Here is a 27,348-nt window from a genome sequence, read left to right as displayed (position 1 = left end):
CCCATTATGCAGATAAGCAAATGGAGGCATTATGCTAACATCTTTAAGAACTCAATCTGATCTGGGATCTGTATGTTCTACTCAGCAGTAGCATTCCTCATTCCTTGGGCCCCTCCGTTGCCACAGGGGATGTGGTGGCTCCTGGGAGTTGGGACGAAGGTGTCATCAGGCTCTGCCTGCCTCCCCCCATTTCCCCCATGCCTTACATCAACAAGGAGATTATGTCCCATGCGGTTGTACTGGCAAGTCCCACGTGAAGTCCTTTCCTGATGGGTAAAGCCTCACTGGTGTTGGACAGAGATCCCTACTTCTCCTCTGAGTTCTTTACCTTCTAGCTTTAAGGTGTAGGACGTGGCAGAGATGGAAGTGAAATAAGGCACTTTCCTATTCATCTGATATTTACATGTCTCCTTTCTGTGAGGGCCACACAAAGCCCTTTACATACCTTACCCTCTTCTGTCTTCACCCTACCCTATCAAGTAGGTATCTTCATCCCTCAACGTATATGTAAAATTCCCAGAGGTTTGGCAACCTGCCTAATGTCCTAGAAGGTAGAAGCGGAACCAGGATTTGAACCTCCAGTTTGACGCAATTCAACCAATATCTATGGATCACCTCCTTGCAGACGTGCTCATCCCCTTCCCACACAGCATGTTGCCACCAATACCCTTTGGTGTCAAGGACGTGGCCATACTCACCTTCTCTGGCTACTGGTTAGAGTCTCCCCCCCCCTTTTTTTTTAAGTTTATTTATTTTGAGAGAGAAAGAGAAAGTGAGAGAGGGAGAGAGAAAGAATCCCAAGCAGGCTCCTCACTGTCTGTGCAGAGCCGAACATGGGGCTCTATCCCATGAGCCGTGAGATCGTGGCCTGAGCTGAAATCAAGAGTCAGACGCTTAACCGGCTGAGCCACCCAGGCGTTCCGGTTAGGGTCTCCTTTAAAGCATGACGCAGAGGCAGCTTTTTGGTGTACCTATTTAAAAAGTCACAGTCTTCGCTTGGGCAGCACATAGACTAAAATTGGAGCGACACGGAGAAGATTAGCGCGGCCCCTGGGCAAGGATGACTTAAAACTTTGTGATGGTTTCCGTATTTTTTTAAAGGAGGGCACTTGTTGCCATGAGTACTGGATGTTGTCTGGCAGCATTGAATCGTTATACTGTACACCTGAAACTAATATTACACTGTATGTTAACTAACTGGGATTTAAATAAAAACCTTTCCAAAAAAGTCACAAAGATCGAATTCACTGGTGTGAAAGTAGACAAAGTTAGAGACTGAAGCCACGTGTGACAGTGGGTGAGATGAGCGGCGCCTCCAGTTAGAAAAGCCAAAATCGGGGGCGCCTGGGGGGTTCCGTTGGGTGAGCCTCCAACTCCTGACCTCAGCTCAGATCTTGCTCTCAGGGTTTTGAGTTCAAGCCCCGCCTACTTAAAAAAAAAAAAAACCCTCCAAAATCTTTCTCCTGCGTTTTGCCATCCTCTCCTGCTCCTTGGCAGCTCTTGCACGTGTACTTCACATGCAGCCATTTTTGTTCACCTGTTCGTGATGGCTGGTGTTGACCTGTTATGAAATGATGCAGCCGCAGGAGAGAGGAGACCCGGAGTCCACGCCAGCACTGCTCGCTTTGTGAAATTCCAGACTGTTTAATCGGCTCTACCTCATCCCAAGAACTCCAGCTTCTACTTTTCTTAATGGCTTTCCCCTCCTTAAATGCCTACACAGTTATCTTTGAAGAAGGAGAAAAAGAATAGATGAATCATTTGCAGGAAACGGGGGGCAGAGACATGTGGTTGGAATAGCAGATGGCTGTGTGTGTGGGCACATTGCTGTCTCTGTTGTTCCTTCCACCACCCTCTGGAAATGAATCCTGTGGAAGAGTACATTCATTCCAAGGTGGGGGCTGTGCCCGCTTTCAGGTGCTAACATGCAAACCCACATCCACACGGATTCTTCTCAGACATCTGAACTCCAGGGAGAGTAGAAAACTCAGGCTCTGGCCCAGATTGGACAAGTTGTCCTCTCCTCCAAGTTTTGACATTAAACCTTCTAAAGATAAAGCGATAAACTACACACAATTAGTGGCAGCAGAATTTCTCATACCGTCTTCTTTGTCCTGCAGGATATGAAGTAAGCACATAAATATTCTTCCTATGTCATAGTGCAAACGCCTGACCTCATCAGGGATCAGCAAATGCCTATAGGGAAGCCGGAGGGAGATTTACGTTCGGATAAAACATGCCTTAAGCAGGAAAACACACGTTGTTCTTGGTGGGGCTTTTGGTGGTGGGGGCGTGAAAAGGACATAAAGATATTACAATCTCAGGAACAAGTGCCCATGTGTTGGTCCCCAAAGTTAGCTTCTTGCCGTATGTATGGCGATGACACCAACTGTGGCTGTTTCTCTTGGATCACTGAAATGTGTTTCTAGAATCCTGAGAATTCAAGAGAACACACAGTTTGAAAAACTTTTCTCAGAAGGCTTCATTTAGGCTCTCCTGTTACTTCTCCATAAATTTCCAGATGTCATCTGGGTGTATGTGCTAGGGTGGGTCATTGTTATTTTACTTTTTAAATGTATGAAACTCACTTCATCGACAGACTCTCTTTCATTGATTTTTCCCTACTTCCGTCACTGCCATCTGCCCTCCCTACCCTAGATCCAGACTATAGGACCCTGCTGTCAGCACACAAATGTGCAGAAAGATTAGACCTTGTCACCTTTCCCCTTGATGCATTAGGGGTTTTCGTAAAATACACATCTAGAAGTTGAAATGTATTTCTTAGTACAAATTACATACTATTTGGAAACAAAGCATTGTGGTTAAAAGCATTTTTAAAATTATGAACACTCCTTTATTTTTTCCCCATGTTTATTTATTTTTGAGAGAGAGAGAGAGAGAGAGTGGGGGAGGGGCAGAGAGAGAGGGAGACACAGAAGCAGGCTCCATGCTGGGAGCTGACAGCACAGAGCCCGATGCAGGGCTAGAATCCATGAGCGGTGAGATCGTGACCTGAGCCGAAATCGGGCACTCAACCAACTGAGCCACCCGGGCGCCCCGTGAACACTCCTTTAAAAATTAACTTTAATAATAAAAGTCAGCTGATTAAGAATGAATAAACTCAGTCCAGGAACCAATCTGAATAACCATAAAAAATATTTCATCAATCGTAAGTCTCATTAATAATAGAATTCCTGCCCTTACAGTCGTTATGATTTGATGACTCATTTATCTGAAAGTCATTCATCTGAACCTTAACAAAAGCACTAATTCTTGAATCCTAAAAAGCTTTAAAATTGTACTTTCCATGATTTTAAACTACGACGTTACTAGACTAATTTATGTGCCTCTCGAGGGTCCCCAGCCCCACCTGTTCTCTAACCTTTCACCTCTTCCTGAATGGACAGATTCCTGAGGATGTGATTCTGGTGAGACGGCATCTCACCTGCTGCAACCGGAGCCTCAGGGGCTCCAGGACCCAGATCTGTGCCCGCGAGGCCAATCCCCTCCCTGTCTTCCAGGCAGCTTCCAGGAAGCCTTGGGATTGTACCTTCCAACAGAGCCTTAGCAAGAGATCTTTGCCTCAGGTTTTACTTTCTAGACAATTTTACTAAGACAATGATTATTTAAAAATCACGTCATATCTTCTATCTGACCTCCTGCCTACAGTCTATTTTCTTCCCAATAAGAAATCTCCCGATGAATGGAGATCATAATCTCTACTAAGGTTAACTAGAGCTAAGGGTCTCTGGGTTGAGGATACGTTTCCTAAATCTCATCTAACTTTCCTGTGAGTTTTCTCTCACCTCAGTAGGACTGGATAGAGAAGCTTCTGGCCACTTCCGTGTGGAGAACCAGGACAACAGAGAGTGGCTTTTCCTATATCCACCCTGCTATTTACAAACCTACTTCCTGATCTCCATCTTATCATCTCTGATGCTTTCTTCTACCTTCATTGTGTCCTTACCTCCCATTTCACTTCCAGCTGATTCCTGATATGTACTTGTGATAAAGCCAGTTCAAAGTAATATTCAAAATCCTCTTGATTCAGGATATTCTTTTTTTGTGTAAAATATGTATCTTTCAATCAGCAGCTAAAGAACATCAGCTGCCAAGAGCAATGTGCTATTTGGGAACTGTAAACAAGACACTTTGGTGTCACAAGTCTTTCCCAGACTGAGAAAGAGAAGTAAAGGGACTTTTTCACTTCTCTGTTTAATGGGTCAGATAGTCTCCTCTCAGGGAGGGAACCAGGGGGTGAGAATAAAAGCTTTTAGATATTTAGTTGGTATCACTCTTTCCTTTCTGCTTGGGCGGAAGGCAGGTCCTGTGAATGCTAGGAGAGTATATTAAGGTTGTTATTTTAATGGGTGAAAATTCCTTGGAAGGTTCGCATAGATAATAATGGCTGAGGCAGAGCTTAAAACAAACAACCCTTCTGGGATTAAAACAAAACAAAAACCAGGGCTCTTTGACCCTGAGCAATTCTAAGGAGTGAGAGCAGTTTTAATTACAAGATGAGATTTAGAATGAGTTGAGAAGGAAAAGTCAGGCATCAATGAGTTTTGTATCAAAATGCTCTTTGGGTTTATCAAGTGCCTCTACGTGTTTTCTGTTTGAAAGTAACGATTCATTAATGGTATTTAAGTTCACTGGCTACCATGACTTAATGTTATGGTCGAAAGTAAGGTCTGAAAAATACAATAGGATTTTTTTATTTTACTTATTTATTTGGCAGTCAAAACTGTGTAGAGAATGACGAGTTCACAGGAAAGGCAATCCATACGGCATACAAGACAGGAGATGTTGATATCATCTATCAGATCGGCAAAATGTTTGCGAGCACGCTGTGTCAGCTAAGGTGTGGGGAAATACATTACTGGTGGGAATGCAAACCAGTATAATGGGGCGTTTGGGGGCTATCTATCAAAATTATAAATTCACATGCTCTGACCAAGCAATGCCACATTTAAGACTTTATACTGCAGATACACCTGTGTACAAAGGGGGTAAATGTGCAAAAGGTCGTATTCATTGCAGTCACTGCTTGCAATAACAAAAAAGATTATGTGCAACCTCCATATCCATCAATAGGTAAGTTAGATAAACAACAACAACAACAACTATGTAACATGTGGAGACATTTGAACAGGAGCTTTCTTCTAACACATGGGAAAACCACATTCTGTAGTTCCAAGTCCCCTGACAGTAGCAAACACATTGTTATTTTTTTCAAAATAGACTTTATATTTTAGAACAGCTTTAGCTTTATAGCAAAACTGACCAGGAAGTACAGAGATTTTTTTTTTTATAGATCCCCCGTCCCCACACATGAACAGCCTCCCCCACTACCCACATCCAGCACCAGCATGGTACATTTATCATAACTGATGAACGTACATGGACACATCACTATCACCCAAAGTTCATACTTTACATAAGGGTTCACTCTTGATGGAGTACATTCTATGGATTTTGGCAAATGTATAACGACACGTATTCACCATTAGAGTATCACACAAGATAGCTTCGTGTGCCTAGCGGGGTGCCTGGGTGGCTCGGTTAAGCGTTCCACTTCAGCTCAGGTCATGATCTCACGGTTTGTGAGTTTGAGCCCTGCGTTGGGCTCTGTGCTGACAGTTCAGAGCCTGGAGCCCGCTTCGGATTCTGTGTCTCCCTCTCTCTCTGCCCCTCCTCTGCTCGTGCTCTCTCTCTCTCAAAAACGAATAAACATTAAAAATGTTTTTAAAAAGAAGATAGTTTCATAGCCATAAAAATCCTTCGTATTCCACCAGTTCGTCCCTGCCTCCCACTAACCTTGGGCAGTTACTTGATATTTTCATTGTCTCCATAGCTTTGCCCTTTCAAGAGCGTCATATAGTTGGAATCACAGAGTACGTAGCCTTTTCAGATAGGCTTCTTTCACTTAGCAATATGCACATAAGTTTCTTCCGTGTCCTTTCATAGCTTGATAGCTCATTTCTTTTTAGTGCTGAATAATATTCCATTGGATGAATACAGTTTATCCCTTCACCAATTCAAGGACATCTTGATTGTTTCCAAGTTTGGGCAATGTTCAATGAAGCCGCTATAAACATCTGTGTGCAGGGTCTTGTGTGAACGGTTTGCAACTTCTTGGGCAAATACTAAGGAGCATATGAGTGCCGGATCATATGGTAAGAGTATGTTTAGTTCTGTAAGAAGTTGTCAAACTGTCTTCTAAAGTGATTATACCATTTTGCATTCCTACCAGCAGTGTATGAGAGTTCTTGTTGTTACACATCCTCACAAGCCTTCGGTGTTGTCAGTGTTCCGGATTTGGGCCATTCTAATAGGTGTGCAGTGGTATCTCTTTGTTGATTTGGTCCGCATTTCACTGAGGACATTGAATGTGAAGTCTCTTTTCATATGCCATCTGCATATCTTCTTTGATGACCTGTCCATTAAAGTCTATGGCCGATTTTTTAATCAGGTTGTTCATTTTCTTGCTGCTGAGTTTCAAGAGTTCTTTGTATATGCTAGATAACAGTCCTTATCAGATGTGTCTTTTGCAAAAATTTTCTCCCAGTCTGTGGCTTGCACATTTTTTTTTTTAAAGAAATGAATGTCACCTTGAAAGACTGAAGGGGCGCCTGGGTGGGTCAATCAGTTGAACGCCAGACTTCAACTCACGTCATGATCTCACACTCATGGGTTCCAGCCCCGCGTCGGGTTCTGTGCTGACAGCTCAGAGCCTGGAGCCTTGCTTCAGATTCTGTGTCTCCCTCTCTCTCTGCCCCTCCCCCGCTCGCACTCTGTCTGTCTCTCTTTCTCTCTCTCAAAGTAAATAAACATAATAATAATTAAAGACTGAAGCAGAAGGGTGCCTAGGTGGCTTGGTCAGTTGAGCATCTGACTTTAGCCCAGGTCATGATCTCACGGTTTGTGAGTTTGAGCCCCACATTGGGCTCACTGCTGTAAGCACAGAGCACACTTCGGATGCTCTGTCTTCCTCTCCCTCTGCCCCTCCCCTGCTCTCTCTCTCTCTCTCTTTCAAAAAAAAAAAAAAAAAAAACAATTTTAAAGACTGAAGCAGAAATTATCAAATGGCTACACTATTAATAAATGGATAAATATTTATTACTTTCCCTTTATAACTGATTCTTTGTTACCAACGTAGCCATGTTTCTAGTTGTTTCCTGGAGCCCTTTGTAGTAAAGGAATCTAACGAGTAATGGACGAGTACCTGTAAATGCAGACGGTGATATTGTGATATTTTAACTGCCCTTAAAATATGATCCTATTTGTGTAAGGATTAAAAATTTTTGTTTCTCTGTAAGCTGTAGTGTCTCAATTTCTTTGTGACCAATTTTACCAGTAAGTTTTCCAAGAAGTACATGTTAAGAGAGAACAAACGAATTAGAGTAATTTAGTGTACCAGATCAAGTGTTTCATTAGAACTTACCATTTATTACTTAGGAGAATGCACCTCAGAAAGCACCATATATCATCTTCTCTTTAGGTGGTCCTGACATGCCCCCTTACTATATCAGTCTGTAACCATGTAGTTGATCTATATAAAGACAAGTGCTGTGGATGGAAGAATGAACACGTCAGTCATCCAACATGACCGTCCCTTTGGATCTAGAACTTTGAATTGTCCTAAGAGCATGCTGAATACTACGTTCGAGACATTCTCTCTTATGTCACAATCCCACCTTTAGCTTTGGGAGGGGAGAGCGTCCCCCATGTGACTTATCTTTTTATCCCTCAGAATATCTTGCACCGCCTTAGCAGGTATATCGAGCATAGATTTGTTTAAGAGGTAGAAGACAAAGTGATTTGGGCAAAATTTACAGCATTTTCAGTCAGCAGTGCTTTCTGTGACACTTTTCCAAAGAGACGAGAGAGTTCCAATGTCGTCTGGGGCAGTGATTTGGAGATCTCATTGCAGGAAAGGGCCAGGTAGCAGATGGAAAAGGCATGACCAGGTGCCCATTGCTAAGAGGACAGACTCCAAGACCCAAGAAAGCGAGCACAACCGGAAAGCCTCACGCCCAGCTCTTCACTTAAATGACCGCGTGTTAACTCCTTCGGCGAGTGTCCGATGCTCCCCACCCCCGCTGCCACAACAGGAACGATAGAAGGAACACTCCTTACACTTTTGCTTGTAATGGGAAACGATGGAGCGACAGGCTTTCTTTACAAAATCTCACTTTTGCAACCGAGCATGTTGCAAGCATGGTAAGCACCGGAAACTTCTGCAGTGGCTTTTCTCTCCAGGGTGCACTTCTGATGCTTTCCCTGGGCTTTCTGCTTTTCTGTGGGGCTGGGATTTTTATAATAAAAGTAAGAGGCAAAAGGCAGTTTCTCTCCTGGAGTGGAATTAAACCATTGGCATTTAGAATAACATTGCCCCCTCCTTCCTGGCTACAATTATAAGCATCTCACAGACCTCCCTATGTGAGGTAAGGTGAGTATTTTGTCATCTTCTATTAATAGGGAGGGATTCTGAGTCATGGAGGCCTAAGTGATTTTTCTAGCCCCAGAAATAAAAGGAATAAAACGACGCAAGATGATGAGCACGTTATTTTAAGAACAGGATGATTTGGGTGGCATAGCATCATTTTCCTGGACAGTTGCAACTGCTTCCTAATTGGTTTTCCTGCCCCTGGTTTTCCTCTCCCCTGCAATCTACTCACCTCTTTGTTATTAGAATCATATTCTGAAATCATGTCACACCCTCGTATAAATATCTCTGATGACTTCTCACCGCCTAATGAAAAATTCCAAACTCCTTAGCATAGCATCCAAAGCCCATTTGCATCTGGCTTTACACTACCTTTCTTGTGTTCTTTGCCGCTCTGCACTCTCTGTACTGTTGTCATGCATGGCCATGGCTCCAAGGTGGCCATGCCACCTGTCTCTCTGGCGTAGAGTGCCTTTCTTCTCCTGTCCCTCTGGGATGAGGGAGAGGGGAAATCTGCATATCCAGATATTGTTTTCTCTGGGATACTTTGCAACACTCAAGGCCCAGGAACCATTTCCTCCTCTTGCTTTCTTTCTGTTGCAATGATCGTATTAACTGTTACATTCTAGCTACCTGGACATGAGTCTATTCTACCCAGTCCAATCTACTTTTTGTGGACAGCAGGGTCTGAATCTGACTGATCTCCACACAACCCAGCGATCATTTCAGTTCGACACACAACGGGTGCTCCCTGCGCTTGATGCCATTTTCAAGAAAAACCTTCCTTCAGGCAAATCCACAGGCAGTTTTGGGTACAGTTTCAGGGCTCGTGAAAAGAAATCAGAGTGAGTGCCAGTTCAAGAATGGAGCTTTCAGGGCACCTGGATGGCTCAGTCGGTTAAGCGTCTGACTTCGGCTCAGGTCATGATCTCACAGTTCGTGGGTTCGAGACCCACGTCAGCTGTGCTGACAGCTCAGAGCCTAGAGCCCGCTTTGGATTCTGTGTCTCCCTCTCTCTCTACCCCTCCCCTGCTCGAGCTCTGTCTCTCTCTGTTTCAAAAATAAATAAACATTAAAAAAAAAAAAAGAATAGAGCTTTCAAGGACAAGCAGGTTAGTTATGTTTAACATTGCATTCTTTTGTTATGAAGTTCTGATGTTTGTGGGTACAGTGTACTCTTTGATTCCAGGTAACCACCCAAAACATTTCCATACTTCCTGACTAGAGCTGATGGGTGAGGAGCCTGGCTGGCTGGGATATCATTCGGAGCTTTCCAAAGTCTGGCCCACTTGTGTGAGCCACTCCTGACTGCTGGATTACAAAACACTTGCCTGGGCCCTGCTCTAGACATTCTGAATCAGGGTCCTTAAGTGAGAGGCCAGGCTGTGGACCACGAGCAAGTACCTCCAAGGTGTTTCTAAACATTTGAGACCCACTGGTCTGGCTGGGAGCCTCCCCCTAGGCAAGGAGATTTGGGGGGGATAGGTGTTGTGAGTGAGTCGTTCTCACTGCAGGTTGCATATGAGAATTCTCTGGGGGATTTTTGAGACCCTGGGACCCCCTTTATATCATTTAAATCAGAATTACTGGAGATGGGACTTGGGCCCCTATGTTTTTTGAAACCTTTGCTTCTGAACCAGGTTGGGGATAGAATAAACGCCAGAATCTTTGGACAAAAATCATACGTGTCTAGTGGTTAGAGCTCCTGTTTACATGACACTTCTCACCGCACTCAACCTCACTCTCGCTAGAAAAGTAAATCTCATACCAAATTTAACAAGTAAAAAAAATACATGTTTTAATAGGTAAGTGTGGTTATGCAAACTGTGTGTGGCTGAGGAAAGGTCTTTCTCTCTACCCTCAGTGCTTTGAGTAACAGCACCTTGCACGAATAGGCCATCCTAAAGGAAAGGCAGCAATGTTCAATATCAAAACCAGTGGGCTTTAATCTTGTGGGGGCAAGATGCTAGGTAAAGTGGGGGGTCACATGGCCCAGGGCCGGAGGCGACATGGTTACACACGTAGGTGGGCTACGAGATCGGGGGTCCTATCACACTTCCTCTGACAATCACCAATTTCAGCAGTAGAAATATACATATTTTTAGAAATAAACATTTCTTACTACAAACTAAAACAGACAAACAAAAAAAGGGGTGCTTGGGTAGCTCAGTCGGTTAAGTGTCTAACTTGATTTTGGCTCAGGTCACGATCTCATGGCTTATGAGGTCGAGCCCTGAGTTGGGTCTGTGCTGACAGAGCAGAACTGCTTGGGATTCTCCAAACAAACAAACAAACAAACAATAAATAAATAAATAAATAAATAATGAGTCTTTTTCCCTGGGAACTGCTTAGGCAAAAGATTGAGGAGAGGAAAGGTGGGAAGAGGGGGGCATGACCTACCAAGCATTTAGACTTTTGGCGTTTGGGTAAAGAATCTGAAAGTTTTGGTGGGTCCAGAAAAACGCGATGGGAATTCACCAAAAGATGCACCCTTGTCAGATGTTTAACAAAAATAGCCTTGGAATCATACATGTGCAAAAATCACTACAGAAACTGTGCTAAGCAACTGGTCTGTTTACTTAGGGCTGGGGAGGGGTTCTATATTGTGTCCTCCAGCACAGCACCCTTCCCCCACAAATGGAAGATTCCTTTCCATTCCACAGGACACTGGCTCTCATACCTGGCTCTGCCTCATCCCCTTTTTCTACCCCATCCGAAAATCTCCTCCTGGCAGGAAGACAGTGGAAAGAAGGAACTTCTCATTAGATGAGGTTTCTTAGATGCAAGGAGGTCTTAAAAAGTTGAGGACCCATGACACAAATGGGTGCTCCCATTAGAGACTGCAAACCCAGGTCGCTGAGAGATGGTGGTTACGTTGCTTGGGCCGGTAACCTCCCAATTGCCCTCTAGCAGAACACGCAGTCAACAGGACTGGCCTGAGCCGGCAGCGCCGGGGGGTGGGGAGAACATGCTGCCCTGTGGCAGGCAAGTCCGAGACTGCTGGGCAGTCCCTCTGAGGCCAGCAGCAACCTCAGTGTCACCAATTTACCAGAAACTGTGATCTCCGGGCTGCTGAGAGGTAAAGCAATTGACTCTCCAAAATTTTTTTCAAAATCTTGTATGGATAGTTTCTATTCCTGAGAACAAATGGACACTGTCGTGTTTTCCACTATATAATCCCCTTTCAGCAAGGTCAATAAACATTAAGAACTGTGTGTTGAGGGCGCCTGGGTGGCTCAGTTGGTTAAGCAACCGAATTCGGCTCAGGTCATGATCTTGCGGTTTGTGAGTTTGAGCCCTGCATTGGGCTCACTGCTGTCAGCACTGAGTCCCCTTCAGATCCTCTGTCCCCCTCTCTCTCTAAAAGAAAAAAAAAAAAAAAAGAACTGTATGTGTGTGCGTGTTAATAATAAAAACAGGTAACTGTCAATGAATTATTACTGTTTCAGGACTGTTCCTACCCCTTTACAAAGAGAAGTCATTCATTACAATAGCCCTGTAATATAGTATCCCCATTTTACAGATGAGGACACTGAGGCATAGGGAGATTATGTGATCTCCCCCAGAGTCACATGATTAGAAAATTTGTGAGTCAGGATTAGAATCCAGGTTGGTCTCAGACCAACCCCAGTCCTGGAGTCAATCCAGAACTCCCAGTCTTGACAAGCAAAATAAAATTTAACAAGTTATATAGAAGTTGCCGTTTTATAACAGGTTGAATTCACAACAGTCTGCATGGAGTCATGCTTTAGAGCTATACCTATCAAGTAGGGAGCAAAACATACCTACTGGACAGGTTTCCAAGGGACCGAGGTGCAAGTTTGGATTCTTGTGTAATTACCTGACATTTGAGTCCAGCCTTCCCCACTATAAAACCGGAGTAACGGTATATCTGCTTGGCAAAGGTATCATGGAAGCAGTTAGATTTAATTTAACATCTATAAGGCTGGATGTAGAAGAGATTGTAGCCCTTATGTTGTCGTTGTGTTTTTTGCAATATACCCAAATATAACTTTTGTAATTAACCCCTCAAATGGCCGAAAGCAGAGTTGCTTACACTGGAGTCTGGAGGCCCCTGGGGTTCCCTCAATGTATTCTGGGTGATCTGCAAGTTCTTAAGTTTAATCGATGAAGCTAAAGCGTGCCTCGCTTGTCTTGTGGACACACATAATCATTTCTACTGATCGCTGAGGCAAAAGGGCTGAGAGGAAATAGCACCTACTTAGAATAATAATTAGTTCTCTTACCCAACAGTTATTTGTATTGTTCACACCTGCATAAATAAAGGAGCACAAGATGAGGAGAAAAGTCGCCAGAGGAGCCAAGGCCCACACAAGGAGGCACAAGGCAAATGTTCTGCGTGTAGCTGCAGCATGGCTAATGCCCAGGAAGCATCAATGATGCTTCATGACATGACTGGGGAGCTTCTGGCAAGACAGCTACACATAGTCCCTTGCCTCCCCCGAAGGCAAAGCCTAATTTCCCACTAAGGATATTGCTGGGCTTTGGAAATAGTACAATGGGAAGCAAGGCATCATCATCCTTTTCCAAACAACGAGAGTAACAAAAAAACAGTGAGTGAGCTTAGCTGTCCTCAGAGATGCCAACTTCCTGATGACTTCTTACATACACATTTACATATGCTTTTGTAGTTCTTACGTTTTGAAATAAAGGATACGAGGGAGGAATCAATGAATGTATGCAACTGGAAGGAAAGGGACGAATGCATCTGAAAGAAGAAATCAACATTTTATCTTTCAACGAATTTCCTCACTAGACTGTCTAGCTTCGGAAGAATATTCTAGATCACGTCTCTATGGGATCCTGAATGCCTATTAATGTACATTCCACAGGGCGATGGGAAACAAAACACAAGAGAGCCGATGAAGACCGTAATTTTTCAGAACTTAGCCTGACTGAGGCCAAGGTCTGACTTCACAATGGTTCATAGTTTCCTTTGGGTCATGTCATTCTGGCAAGGTGCAAAAGTCCATCTCCTTTCTAGGAAAGCTCCAACCACTCCCTGGATGTGACTGTAGACGTGTAATTCTGGCACTGCTGCTCCCTACCTACCTGTTAGCTGCTGTCTAACCTAGCTTGCCTTTCTCCCCACCTCCACGTTGTTTGGGAAAATCATTAGCCTGTGCTTAATAAGACCCTTCAGCAACTCATCAAGGGGCAGGCTGTTTGACTGCAAGCCAGGATCAGCAGTCGTGGTATTTTAATTTGGGGCTCATGCTTGAAACTCCTTTTGGCTTTCCCTACGCACGGCCTATCAGTGTGCAGAATGTGTGTTTCCTATTGTCAGGCCTGTGGGCCTCTTGTGTTCCACAGTTCCTGCTGTTCAGACAGAACTTGCTGTCTTTGTGAGGCACCTGTCAGGAGAGTTCAGCTCAAGTTTTGTGAACCCCATATGCCCTTTCAATCAGGTCTGTGTCAAACACATTTCTCAACTGCAGAGAAATTCTGTTCTGAGGCTTAGCTGTTCAGAAAGCCACTGGCTGTCACTTTGAGGGCCTCCTTGGGACTTCTAAAAGTGAATCTTGAATATGCCACAAGACTACATTTTAAGTCAGACCTTCCAAAACACTCTCATTGACGGAAAACTGAGCTTATTTTCACACGATGTGTTAATAAATATTGTATTCACAGAGAGATTACTTCAAGAAGATTAAAAGTCATGCTAACTCTTCTGGGTCTAGTAAATTGCAAGTGTCCTCAAACACAGGAAAATGTCTGCAAAGTTGGAATGCTTCTCCAATAGGCAAGCAAGCATTCATAAACAAAAGACTTACTTTCAAGGGGCTTTCCAGGGGAAACACTTGATGAAAAGAATTCAAGCGGGAGTGCTTGGTGCATTCACACAAATACATACACACACAGAGAAATTAGGACATGTAACATTGCTTCTGTGCACTTCTGAGGGGTAAGGCAAGACCTGCTTCATGCTCAAATCTGGAAACACCGTTTTCTGCATATGAATGATACCCTCAGCAGGGAACTGGGGCCTCCGGAAATCAGAAAGCCTGTGGTTCTTCCTGATGCTAGAATTCTTCCGAGAGCCTTTTTCCTGACAGCCTGGGCAACAGGGCCAGGATGATGAGGATCAAGACAAGATCACCAGCAACGGGGAGTCAACTTTCTGCAGGAACAAGGCAGTGAGTTTTAAAAACATCATCTTTTGAATACCCACTTTGTGCCCTACACTTTTTGGGTGTCTCTAATCCTCCTAGGCCCGTAATGAATGTATAACTATTCCTAATTTTACACACTACTGAATTCCCTTGTTTTTTTCCACAGCACTTTCACTTTCTAACATACTGTATAATTCTTTTGTTTATTGTCTGTCTTCAACAGAACGTAAGCTCGGAGTGGGGGAAGGGTAGGTATTCTTGCCCATTTTATTCCCTGATTTCCTGGAGCCCAGAATAAAGGAGTGAATGAGTGAATAAACGAATGAATGAACGAATGAATGGAGGCCAGTGAGGCTAAGTGACTTTCTCCTATCAAACTACTAGTGAGTAACAGAGCTAAGGTTTGAACCCAGGCCCACGTGCAGTGCTGACACACTAGATTAGTAATGGCAGTTGTCAGGATTAGAATCTAAGACAAATTCGGAGGAAGAAAGATATGCAGCATTTAGTGCACGGCTGACTAATGAAGAGGTGTGTGCAAAGAAGATAACCAGATATAAAACGGCAGGGAAATAAGTCTAACTTTTGATCTTTGACATTGATGGGGAGGGTGCAACAGACTATGTGAAGCTGAAAAAGCCTGGTGGTCAAAATTCAAAACGTAGAACTCAATCCTTCAAATTTTGGCAGGGAACAGCGCAGTGCGTGGGCTCCATCATACCCTGTAAAACACATATGTGCTAATCCTTAATGGTCTGACCTCAAATCTTGACCCCACTGTTTGTTACTATGTGACCTCGTGCAAATTCCTTAAGCGCTGTGAATGGGGATGATTTTCATGGGGTTTTCTGGAAACTGACCAAAATCATGCATGTAAACACAGAAATCAAAACCAAGCCTTCCACGTAGTAAATGTGCAATCTACATGTTGTTTCTATTTTATCATTTTGGTGTGGCTGGAGAAGAGGGTGTTTAATAGGGGACCAGTTAGGCAGAAGTTAGAAAGGTAGCTGGGTACTTTGTGTTAGCCATCTTAAAGGATTTTGACACTGGTCTGTAACAGCACCTGCTTTGTTTGACAGCTGAATTGGGATGGATTAAACTGCCTGGGGCATTCCTCAGAGGGCTTTTCTGTAGACTGCCAAGCTCCAGGCGGGCTGTTAGGCAGGCCTCAAAGGGCATCTGGATGAAAAGGACTCAGACCATTGTGCAGGCTGGGAATTAACAGCGATAAAAACATCAACAGCCAATAGCACATCACCATCATGCCAGGAAGCTTCACCCATTTAACCATCTCAGAGAACCTATGAAGTGGATATTTTTATTATCTTCATTATGCCACATGGAAGATGAGGTTTACAAAAGATGACTTAACCAAGGCCGAACGTTTAGGAAGTGATCGGGGCACAATTTCAACCCTGGCCACCACGCTTCAAAGACCCTTTACGCCCCTCTTCTTAGAACCGAGTGGTCCGAATGGCATTTTCTAGAAAGTGCTGAGAAGAACTGACATTCCGTTGATGTAGGATTCGGAAGCATAGGTCAAACTAAGCGTCTCTGTCTTCAGGTTTGAGAAGTGTTGCGGTTATCCTCCCAAACTCATGCCCAGGTACTGCACTTTTACAATAGCTAAGTAACAACCGACTTCCCTCCCTGTCTCTTCTGTTGGAGATCCCAGGCTGAAAGATTTTACCCTTCGCAGTTCTACTGCAGAGCGTCCTGCCTCGCCCCCAGGACCCAGTGACTGGAACGTCTTGGGGTGGGAAGGCCTGTAACAGGTGGGGGTGGATCGGAGGCTTCAACTCCAGCGCAGGCCTCCTCCAGTTGGAACTAGATGATACCCAGTGAAATATGGGAATTCTGTTCCAAGGGATGCCCAAAAAAGGCGCGGGGAGAGCGCGCGGCAACCCCCACCTTCGTTGAACACGCTCCTCCAGGGGCGGCCTGCTTGCAGCACAGCTCCAAAATTGGCAACCTGGGCCTCGCAGCCGCCTTTTTTTAGCCTACATTCCCCAAACCAAGGAAGAGGCGGGTGACTAAAAATGCAAATCGGAGCCGGGGCGTCAGCAGGCAGGCCCGTGGGTGCGGGGCGTCTGGCTGGGGGAGACCCCGCGACCTCAGGTGCCCTCCGCTATACTCGCGGTGGGCGCCGGGAGGGGCACTTGGGGAGACACGCTCCCCTTCGAACCACTGCCCCCGCTTCCGCCTCCCGGGCGGCGGCGGGACTATGCGCGGCCTCTTTTCCGCCGGGGGTTAGGGAGGGGAGGCCGGATTAGGGCCCGCGCTTTCCGGCCGCAGGGCCCCCCTGCCCCCAGCGCCCGGCCGGCGGTACACAGGTGGTTTTCCGCTCGGGAGGGGCAGGCCGCGGCACTTTTATATAACAATAGAGCTCTGCGCGCGGGGTCTGCGCCTCCTCGCCCCCGCGGCCCCCACCCGGCCACGCCTCCATCCGGCCCCCGGCCGGCCCGCCCTGCTCCCCGGCGCCGCGGCAGAAAGCTGCGAGCCCGCCTGGCCGGCACTTCCTCAGTTACCTGCTGGCCCTGCAGAGCGGCCGAGACGTTCCCTGCGACTCCCAGCTCTCCGTGGGAGCAAGGGGTCCCGGCAGGCACTCCTCCTCGCCTCTTACCCACCCCAGGCCGCGTCGGAACCCCAGAGGCCCGCTTTCGGCCCCCCACCCGACCTCAGGGTAGCCCAACGCCCAGCGCCAGCTGAGCCAGGAGGCGGGGGCGACCGGGTGCTGGCCAGGAGCGCAGCGCGCAGGCGCAGCTGGTGCTCGCTAGTGCCCTGCGACCCGCAGTGGAGGGGGTTGTCGGGGTGAGACCGAAGGCTCCCCTCTGACAGGCCTCTCTAGTCTACCGTAGCCGATCGCGGAGCCTGCGCGGGCCCCCGCAGGCCTTGCGGTAGGACTTCCCCCACGACACGCCGCTGGTGGGGACAGCCCGCCCGGCTCCGCGCGCCCAGAATGCACCTAGACCCGGCAACCGCGCCAGACCGGCTCCTCCGTCGGAAGCCTAGCTAGCTGCCCAGTAATGATTAACGAGCGCAACCCCCCAGCGCGCGGTGGGTGACCGCAGGAAGGGGGGGGGGTAGGGCTTGGATCCCCGGAACAATGGCTCATAACGCCCCAGGCCGCTGGAGGGGAATAAAAGCATCGAACTGTCCAACCAGTTTGTTTCTGCAGGCTCCACTGTTTAAAAACAAAATAAAGTAATTTAAACGCTATTAAAAACAAACAAAAAAAACCCCATCAACCTTCTTCCCTATTATCTGGACAACCAGGCACTTGTTTGTTTGCTTGCTTGCTTGAAAATGTTCCAACAAAATCCTAGTTTGTTTCGAAAGATGTTGGATTAGCATTTAACACCTCATCGGTCACTAAAGCCCAGGCAGTTCACCAGCCCCAACACAGCCTCAGCTAAAAGAACATCAGAGCAAACAGAGCTGGGTTTTTTAAACTGGCAAACAAATGCCACACACCGCCTAAAGAAGGGCGGAGGAGGGGGGTTCAGGCGAACTCCTGTCCAAATGAGTTTAAAGGGAATAAAAAGGAAAAAAAAAGCACAAGTTTTCTTAAAGCTAGCTTGCGAACACAGGCGTCACGAACAAGGGCTTTTGTGCCTGCTAATTGCACCATTTGTGCGCAAAAGTTCCGACGCGAAGTGTGAACTCTCAACAGAAGGAAACATGAGACAACTGAAGTGCCCTGGTTTATGTGCCCCGCTCCTCCTCCGCCGCCGCCTCCTCTTCTTTCTCCTTCCTCCCGCCGAGCCCGCTGTTGCAGCTTGTTTGCACTGGGGCTTATCCGGAGCGGAAATTCCTTTCCGTTTTTGTGAATGACAAACTCATTAACAATTCATCAACACAACCTGTTCCAGCCGGCCCGTCCCCACGGCAACAGCCCCTTCCGCAGCGCGCTCATTGGCTGGCCGGGAGAATGTATCCATTGAGACGCTCGCTGTTTGTATCCATTGAGGAGCTGCCTCGCGCAGGGGGTGTGCGAGGGTTGAGTCCAAGGGAGAGTGAGCAAATCGAGGTTTGAATAATCCGAGGAGAAAGACGCCTGGGCGGATTTGAGGTGCAGCCTTGAAGGGAGGGATTAGGAGCCGCTGGACTTTTTTTTTTTTTTTTCCCCTCCCCTCTTAGTAGCAGGGAGTCCGAATTAATTGGATTTCATTCACTGGGGAGGAACAAAACTGTCTGGGCAGCTTCATTCAAAGAGATTCATTGACACCAAGAGCGAGCGGCTGCAGCGGGGTGCAGCGGGAACTGCCGGCTTCACTTCTGTCTCGCCTTCCCCAACCGCTAACACGGTCTGGGAAGGACGAGGTGGAATTAAACCCCGCTCAGAGAGCGGCAGCTTCGCGTAGCGCGCTCGGCCTATGCCTGCCCCGAGGGGCGTCTGCTAGGCACCCCGCCCTCTCCGGTAGCTCGACCCCCATGATAGATACGCTCAGACCCGTGCCCTTCGCGTCGGAAATGGCGATCAGCAAGACCGTGGCGTGGCTCAACGAGCAGTTGGAGCTGGGCAACGAGCGGCTGCTGCTGATGGACTGCCGGCCGCAGGAGCTGTATGAGTCGTCGCACATCGAGTCAGCCATCAACGTGGCCATCCCGGGCATCATGCTGCGGCGCCTGCAAAAGGGCAACCTGCCGGTGCGCGCGCTCTTCACCCGTGGCGAGGACCGGGACCGCTTCACCCGGCGCTGCGGCACCGACACCGTGGTGCTTTACGACGAGAGTAGCAGCGACTGGAACGAGAACACCGGCGGCGAGTCGGTGCTTGGATTGCTGCTCAAGAAGCTCAAGGACGAGGGCTGCCGGGCGTTCTACTTGGAAGGTACGCGCCGGGGGAGCCCCGCGCGCGGGGCCGGGCGGGGGTCGCGGGGCTGTGCGCTGCGGGCAGGGCACGAGGACTGCAAGTGGCCCTGCTGCGCTTGACTGGCGCTTCTGAGTCGCGCCGCGGGGTCGGGGGACAGCCGCCAGCTACCGGCTGCGAACCTCGAGCGTCCCGCACTCGCGAGCAGGCTGGCGCAGAATCCACCAGCTTCCGGCCACAGGCACGGGTTGTTTCTTTCTAACGATTCCTCCTGCCTACCGGGAGTCTCCTCCACCTGTCCCTGCTTTCTATCGTTCGATCTTGAATTGAGATTTGCAGGACAGGAGAGGTCATGGTGTGTGTGTGTGTGTGTGTGTGTGTGTGTGTGTGTGTGTGTGTGCAGATCGCACCTCCTGGTCCCTCAAAATATTTTTAAAAGTTGCCCTTTTATGCATCTCCGGATTTAAAAGAAGGGTTTCCAGGGAAGGCGGGCCTGTTCGTTCCACTCCCGAGGGTACACATTTAAGTGTCTTTCTGTTATAGTTGGGTCTGTGTGTAGGGGGTTCGTAGGGTGCTGGGGTGTTTCCTGCGCCCGGCCGCGGCTCTCACTAGCTGTGAAAACTACTACGGGATCTCAGGTTACACTATTGCCTTTCTCGTCCTGGCAGGTGGCTTCAGTAAGTTCCAAGCCGAGTTCGCCCTGCACTGCGAGACGAATCTAGACGGCTCATGTAGCAGCAGCTCGCCACCGTTGCCAGTGCTGGGGCTCGGGGGCCTGCGGATCAGCTCTGACTCCTCCTCGGACATTGAGTCTGACCTTGACCGAGACCCCAATAGTGCAACGGACTCGGATGGCAGCCCGCTGTCCAACAGCCAGCCTTCTTTCCCCGTGGAGATCTTGCCCTTCCTCTATTTGGGCTGTGCCAAGGACTCCACCAACCTGGACGTGTTGGAGGAGTTCGGCATCAAGTACATCTTGAACGTCACCCCCAATTTGCCGAATCTCTTTGAGAACGCAGGAGAGTTTAAATACAAGCAGATCCCCATCTCGGATCACTGGAGTCAAAACCTGTCCCAGTTTTTCCCTGAGGCCATTTCTTTCATAGGTGAGACTAATTAAGAGTCCTTCCTCAGACTTTTAAATGCAAAATTCCTAGCCATTCATAGAACTTAAGCTGTTAACCTTTCTTGCTGCTTGTTAGCATGTCTGATTGCAGGTCTCTAATGTTACAAGCAGGGAATTCTGGTTTATCTTCTTGCTAAAAGAAAGAAAAAGTGCCTATTGACATGGCTGCAGACCACAGGTGTCTTTGAAATGGTGCTTTCTGACACTTTGAATTCAGTCATTTGAGAGGGGGCTGTGTATTATCGGGCAACAGAATTTTCTCACAGTCTTTGGACTTGGAAAAGGCTAGCTAGAAGTCCTCCTCATTGACAGGAATTTTAGCACTGCTTTATAATTTTAAAAGATCTGACAGTTATTTTAGGACATCAGGTTAGTTGTTGGAAAGCTCTATGAATGCTAGATGTTGTAATTCAGTTGAATGTTACTGTGATACGGGTTCACAGTGAGACAGTGAGGGTAACCTGAGCCCAGCAGGAAGGACTGTGGGCTGGAAGCCTGGAGAAGCGAATCTCCAGGCATTGTAATGCATTTCCTATTACAAAGGAACTCATTTTCAGGCCATGTCGACATCCTGTTCCTCCTAATGGGCTGTCCCCTGTGACTTCCCTCTCTCTTTTAAAATGCCTGAATACCTCCATTGTTAGCTGCACAACAGTTGGAGAATAATTTAATAGACCCTTGCAGTCTGCTTGTCTGTATAAAAGGCATTCAAGACCATATTGCAGGGTTTCTGGTATTCACATGCTGAGGCAAAGAATGCACACATTAAGGATTTTTTGTTGTTGTTGTTGGCAGAAACTTAATACAAAAGCTCCCTTTTCAGAAAATATCTGAAATATGTAATTGTGCCCAGTGTACATGTTTTATCTCAATGATACATTTTCTGCTTCCTGCAGGGTCCAGCTGCCACACACGATTCTTCTTTCTTTCTTTCTTTCTTTCTTTCTTTCTTTCTTTCTTTTCTTTGTCTTTTCTTTTAACTCACTTTTTAGACTAATCATTCACAAAGCGTGGTTTTCGGTCTACTGAAAGCTTGCCTTTCTTTTTGTGTTTACAGATGAAGCCCGGGGCAAAAACTGTGGCGTCTTGGTGCATTGCCTGGCTGGCATCAGCCGTTCGGTCACTGTAACTGTGGCTTATCTTATGCAGAAGCTCAATCTGTCAATGAACGATGCTTATGACATTGTCAAGATGAAGAAATCCAACATCTCGCCCAACTTCAACTTCATGGGCCAGCTGCTGGACTTCGAGAGGACGCTTGGACTCAGCAGCCCCTGTGACAATCGGGCCCCCACGCAGCAGCTCTATTTTACCACCCCCTCCAACCAGAACGTCTACCAGGCGGGCTCCCTGCAATCCACGTGAGAGGCCCCACACGCCTCACCGGATGTGTCCGTTCCTTTAGCCGTTTCTCTTGGCAGCATCAGCTGGGCTGCTTTCTTTGTACACGGCCGCAGGTGTCAGAATGACACCAGTTGTCTGTATTAGACGAGGTTCCCACGTGTGGAATTGGTTATTACCATGGGAGAGATTTGCTCCATTCTTGTTGGAAGAACAGAACATGCTGTATAGATACGGGCCATAGGTTCGCTCCACGCCCGTGTGTACAGCCTACCCAGGCAGGGACTGGAATTCTAGGGTCACCAAGTATATAGGGTAGGACCAAATGGTAGGGGAGGAGCATGTGTTTAGGGCCTCGTATGACTGTTTCTTTTTGCGCCTGGAACTGATTACATACTGTCTTCAGTGAAGACGGATTCAATTTTGCATATAGAGGAGCCAAAGAGAGGTTTCAGCTCTGTATTTGTAGTATCAGTTTGCAAAAAAATATAAAAAATAAAATAAATAAATAAATAAATAAAGGTAATAATAAAGAAAACAAATCTGATACTCCATTTGATTATTGTAAATATTTGATCTTAAATCACTTGACCGTGTTTGTTTGAATTGTGTTTGTTTTTTCTTTGATGGGTTTAAAAGAAATCATCCAAAGGGAGAGCAGTACGCCACTTCTTAAAACAGAAAAACCAGAAATGTTTGCTCTTTTCTAATCCAAAGGGTATATTTGCAGCATGCTCGACTTCACCAACTCTGAATCACGTTTTCATGGACACTGTTCTCACTGAGACCTTGTTATGGTGCAGCCTTTACTCTCTTTCATATATCTTCCTTGTGATTTTTTTTCCCTTCTTAATGTAGTTTGACTATGCCTTACCTTTGTAAATATTTTGGCTTGTGTTGTCTCAAAGGGGATATCTTGGAAAGACACCAAAATCATGGGCTCACTTTTTTTTTTTTTTAAACTTCAGCTGTGCTAAACAGTATATTACCTCTGTACAAAATTCTTCAGGGAGTGTCACCTCAAATGCAATACTTTGGGTTGGTTTCTTTCCTTTTTTTAAAAAAAAAAATTTGTATAAAACTGGAAGTGTGTGTGTGAGCTTGGGTACCCGGTTGATAGGTGAAGTGCATATGATTGTGGAAAGGGAGAGTCAAGTTGCCCCATTATGTTCATGGTGTAAAGTTTTGAGCTGAAATTTATTATAAGAATGTAAAACCTTAAATTATTAATAAATGACTATTTTGGCTATTGAATGTGTATTTTTTTTTTTTAATCTCTCTTTAATTGTACCTACCTGTGAAGTGATACTTTTAAGGAATTTTTCAGCGGGGAAGTGAAATTGGCTTGTAAAGTACTACAGGAACAGCAGGGCAAAGTTCCCATCGCCTAAGCAATCCCAGGAATGTTTTTCAGGTGTAGTTTATGACATTAACCGCTTGCTTCAAATAAAGATGACATCATAGAATGAACTGGCTGTATGATGTGTTCCGACAACACTTTATGAATACAACTCTGGCCCATTTAAGAAAATAGGAATGCCCTTGAAGAAAAATGAAGCCATACAGCACACCTTGCTGAAGTATAAAGTTTGGCTGTTCCTGAATAGTCATAAAGAGGGGGTTCCGGAATAACAAGATAGTCACAGTGTTAACCTCTCTCCTTCCCTGTCAGGGCCTTCTACTCGATAATACACATGCCTGGGAGAACTAGGGACAATCGTTGTGCCAGTTTGTTACTGGGGCACTTCTACCTGCAAGCTATCCTAGTGTCGGAATATCAAGTGAATCGGAAATGACGTCTCCCTTTTCCTTGCTCCCGCACATGTGGCAGGCATAGCTAAGCTTCTCACCAAGCCTGGGTGTGGGCTTTAAAATTGCACATTGACACTTGAGCTAAAACTTTGCCACTCCTGTTCTAATGTGCTTTGTGCTTAGCTGGTTTAGAGTGTGGGCCAGACGCTACTACTGAACCTTATGTCGAAGTTATTTTAAACAGTACCTTTCGAGGTAAAGGCTTAATATCCTGTCTTTTTCCTTGGGACATCCCCTCTCCTTGTCCCAAGTGTAAAGATACACAAACCAAAAATAAAAGTAAAGGGCGGGTGTAGGAAATCAAAAGAATTAGAATTTTCAAATGAATTTAGCCCCTTCACCTGCATTGAGGAGAGAGATGAGCTTTTCACCCACAGGTGCGTGTGAGATGCCAGTTGGATCATTTGGTGATCTACGTTATGAGAGGCGAGTGGCTCTGATATTATGGCAATCGTATCAGACAGTCCAGGGTGACTTCTGGCAACTAAGCATGTTTAGAGGGCAAACAGAAACAGTGCAGAAAAGTACCAACTCAGTCTTTCCCATTTGGGTGCCCCAAGTCAACCAGAGCTGAGAAAGGAGAAGTGGGTTGCAGTTCAACTTGGCTCGTGTTAATCCAGTTCTGAACGGTTTCCGCTCCTGGCATTCCCTAAACTGCCTGTTCAAAGTAGGGATTTGCAAGCAGCGTTAGCAATTTCCTGTCCAGCTGCAGCTCAAGTAGCTGCGTGCTTTTTCTCCCCCTTTCTTTTCTCTGATTTCTTTTCTCTTTCGTTTTTTCCTTTCTTTTTTCTTTACTCTGGACTGTGGATAATTTTAGTGCATTTCCTCTTTGTGGATTATCATCTCTTTTCCTCCTGGAACCTGCATACATCGAGTCCCCTACTGCTCTGCTCCAGCCGACAGCTGGCCTCCTCAGCACTTCCTCTCGTTTCACTGTGGGTTTGTTGTTTGTCAGTGCACTTCTGAAATTAATAATGTTTTCTGGCCAAGTGCCACAAGCCATTACCACAAAGGGGAAGTAACACATATGAATAGCAGGAAGCCATGCAGGGTCACAGTGTGAGCTGAACCTGTGGAGGGAGCATAATTGAGCCTGGCCCATTCAGCAAGTGTCTGACAGCGATTTGGGGAGAAGGGGCTCCCCGCGTTTAAGCAGCTCAAGCTGTGAGGGGAAAAAAAGAGTCCAATAAATCGGTAGCAAATGGCCTTTGTCATTAGTCTGAATAAAGGAGAGGGAGCAAGAAGAGTTTAGGGCCCCCATAAAGTTGCAGTGTTTGGGATTTCTACCCCCCCTCTCCTGGCATATTGTTTCATCAGGCTGGTGACAGAGTGGTGCCCGCTTCCCCTCTGTTGCCACAAAAGGACTCCTATTAAATGGGTGGTTTTTACGGTTCACGCAGGCCAGAAGATTCAAAGAGCTGTTCTCTTTCTTTTTCTTCTATGGAAGGTGGAAGGTTGTAACTGACAGCATGGGCCCCCACCTCGCACTGTGCCTGCCTTTCTCCTGGCTGTACCTCAGTCCCCTCGGCTGCTTTGTGCTTGCAGGGGCTGGTGAAGGCGATCATTTCGCATCTTAGAGTTGGGCTTGCTTCCTGAATGGAGCCCGCACGGTTACTAGGGCAACCTTTGCCAGCAGCTGCGGCTCCCCAGGCCTCCCTCCTCACCTGCTGTCCCCATTAGTGGCTTCGTCAGGTCTCTTCCTCAGGAGAAAACGTTACCTTTCCTGGTCTACGAGGGGGTCGGGGGGAGGGTAGGCCGCCTTTCCAGAGATGAGGTTATCTTCAGGGTTCATGGGGGCTGTGGGAGACTTTAGGGAGTGCACTGGTTACTGGTCTTAAGATTAAAATCAGACTAAGAAAGGTTTATCTGGGGATAGAAAGATCCGCACAGCCTCCAAAGGAGTGAAAATTGGAGGCTTGCCCCGACCCAGCAATTAGGAGACCTGAACTCTAACTCTCTCTCGCTTTCTCACTAATGAACCAGATACTCTGAGCCAGTCACCCAGCCTCCCTAAGTTTCTTCTTCCTTGTCTGTAAAATGAGAGGCTTTACCTTTCATTCTGGGATTCTCTCATAATTTCAGCCTTCTGGTCACGGATTGGTGACACATGTTAGATGATAAAACGAGATGAGGAGCAGGCGAAAACAAGTAACACTTATGAAGGGTATCAGATGCACCATACCATCTCACTTAATGCTCAAAACAGCTCTATGGGATCGATCCTATTATCAGCCTTATTTGTCACTGAAGAAATGGAGGCAGAGAGACGCCTAAAGTCATCGAATGGCAAGTGGTAGAATGCAGCTTTGAAGCTTTAGCTCTTCTTGTTATAAACTGTTTGTCATCAGTCTTTGCTCGTTTTTACAAGGTGCCCTTGGGTTGGCTAGGAAGTGGTGACCCCGTTTCATAGCTGAGGCAGTGGAGGAAGCAGAGATTAAGTGGCCTGCCAAATGAAACCCAAATTCAACAGTAAAATCATGAGAAAGCCACAGGGCCCCAGCTGATGTGTCACCAGAGGGATGTGGTGTCCCGTCTTCTCTCTCCATGGAGAACCTGCCCTATACTGGGTCCATGAGCACATAAATTACAAAACTGATTTTCCTAAGGATCTCTAGGGTGGCTAGCATGTGTCCAGCTGGCCCGCACTCCTGCCCACACACCCTTTTCAGGATTACACAGTGAACTGACCCCAAAGAATTCACTTCCTCACTCTGATCCCTCCTGAAGGAAAGCTGATGTGGGAGGAGAGAGAAAGGGAGACAGACACAGAGACACAGCTGTAGCTGGCGTTAAGTATTCTTGAAAATTCATCTTAAAAAAAAATCATTCTTTGGACATTAAACTGTTTCAAAAGGATTTGGGGGGGTATAAATTTAGTTGCAGTTACTCAGTAATAATCATTTTCAAGAAGATCCTGCGGACTTTCAAATACCCTTACTCCTCTTGTGTTCTTATCTCAATTGGCCCTGAATCAGTCCGGTTCTGATGATGGAATCCTCAAACTTCTTTAAAGTTCAAAATTGATCTCCTAAGAGTATTTAAGGGCACAAAACAAAGTTCAAACAATTCACAAATATTTATCCAGGCCTTGATCTGTGTTGCACTGATCCGATGAAACAAGGTTGAAATCAAAGGCAATGGAAGACTTAACGAGCCCTCAAAGGCTGAAGGCAATGTCATATTTAGAAGTTTGACCGCTTAATCTTTCTGCTAGTGTCCCAAATCAAAGCAGATCCCCCAAGGAACTATCAGGCAGGTCCTTGTATGTCCCTACAGGCTGCAATAGTCAAAATTACATTTTAGACATGATATTTTATATACGAAAGGATTAACAGCCAACATGTATGCAATTTGACTCACCTACCTCCCTGTCTTGCCATGGAAAATACCTTTTGAGAGTGTATTTATCTCCAGTGCTTTTTAGGAAAGAGAGGTTTTGGACCACTTATATCTTCAAAAATGAACCCTTAACACACAAAGGAAAAAAGAATTGATTATACGCTAAGCATCAAGCAAGTCTAAAAAAGGAGCTTCTTCTAAGCTAGAATTCCCTCTTACCTGCTTTTGGAGACAACCTAAGTATTACATTAAGCCTTTTTTATTAGGTCCAGTTTCATTCCTACAGCAAATATTAACAGGAGAAGGAAGAAAGAAGACAGGACAAAGAAGG

General features: G+C 46.2%; 1 protein-coding gene, 1 long non-coding RNA gene and 1 other non-coding gene across 12 annotated transcripts in view; 2 read left to right on the top strand and 1 right to left on the bottom strand.

The window, feature by feature from the left end:
• Positions 1-18,560, bottom strand: part of LOC122224898 — a 65,835-nt gene extending 47,275 nt beyond the window's left edge. For 5 of the 10 annotated variants that reach the window (XR_006204996.1, XR_006204995.1, XR_006204992.1 and 2 more), the window contains exon 1: positions 7,445-7,639. This is a non-coding gene — a long non-coding RNA (uncharacterized LOC122224898). Of the gene's footprint in view, positions 1-7,444; positions 7,640-17,114 lie in introns of those variants that run through there. The other 5 variants (XR_006204994.1, XR_006204989.1, XR_006204988.1 and 2 more) reach the window with 3 other exon arrangements.
• Positions 989-1,095, top strand: LOC122225694. Its single transcript, XR_006205307.1, has one exon. It is a non-coding gene; the product is annotated as a U6 spliceosomal RNA (small nuclear RNA).
• A 3-nt stretch (positions 18,561-18,563) lies between the features above and the next one.
• On the top strand, positions 18,564-23,100 carry DUSP6 (dual specificity phosphatase 6). Its single transcript, XM_042947336.1, has 3 exons — positions 18,564-19,420; positions 20,068-20,505; positions 21,583-23,100. The coding sequence occupies exons 1-3, from the start codon at positions 19,021-19,023 to the stop codon at positions 21,888-21,890; spliced, it is 1,146 nt and encodes a 381-aa protein (XP_042803270.1). The 5' UTR covers positions 18,564-19,020; the 3' UTR covers positions 21,891-23,100.
• Positions 23,101-27,348: the final 4,248 nt, after the last annotated feature.

This window comes from Panthera leo, chromosome B4, assembly GCF_018350215.1.
Source record: "Panthera leo isolate Ple1 chromosome B4, P.leo_Ple1_pat1.1, whole genome shotgun sequence".
In the NCBI taxonomy this organism is placed as follows: Eukaryota; Metazoa; Chordata; class Mammalia; order Carnivora; family Felidae; genus Panthera; species Panthera leo.
This window is presented reverse-complemented; position numbering and strand designations above follow the sequence as displayed.

What these genes read in the sequence shown, in the direction of transcription:
- DUSP6 (XM_042947336.1), top strand. Translation starts at nt 19,021, where the DNA reads ATGATAGATACGCTCAGACCCGTGCCCTTCGCGTCGGAAATGGCGATC. An exon ending in CCGGGCGTTCTACTTGGAAG is followed by an intron (nt 19,421 to 20,067) that starts GTACGCGCCGGG and finishes TCGTCCTGGCAG; the next exon opens with GTGGCTTCAGTAAGTTCCAA. An exon ending in TGAGGCCATTTCTTTCATAG is followed by an intron (nt 20,506 to 21,582) that starts GTGAGACTAATT and finishes TTGTGTTTACAG; the next exon opens with ATGAAGCCCGGGGCAAAAAC.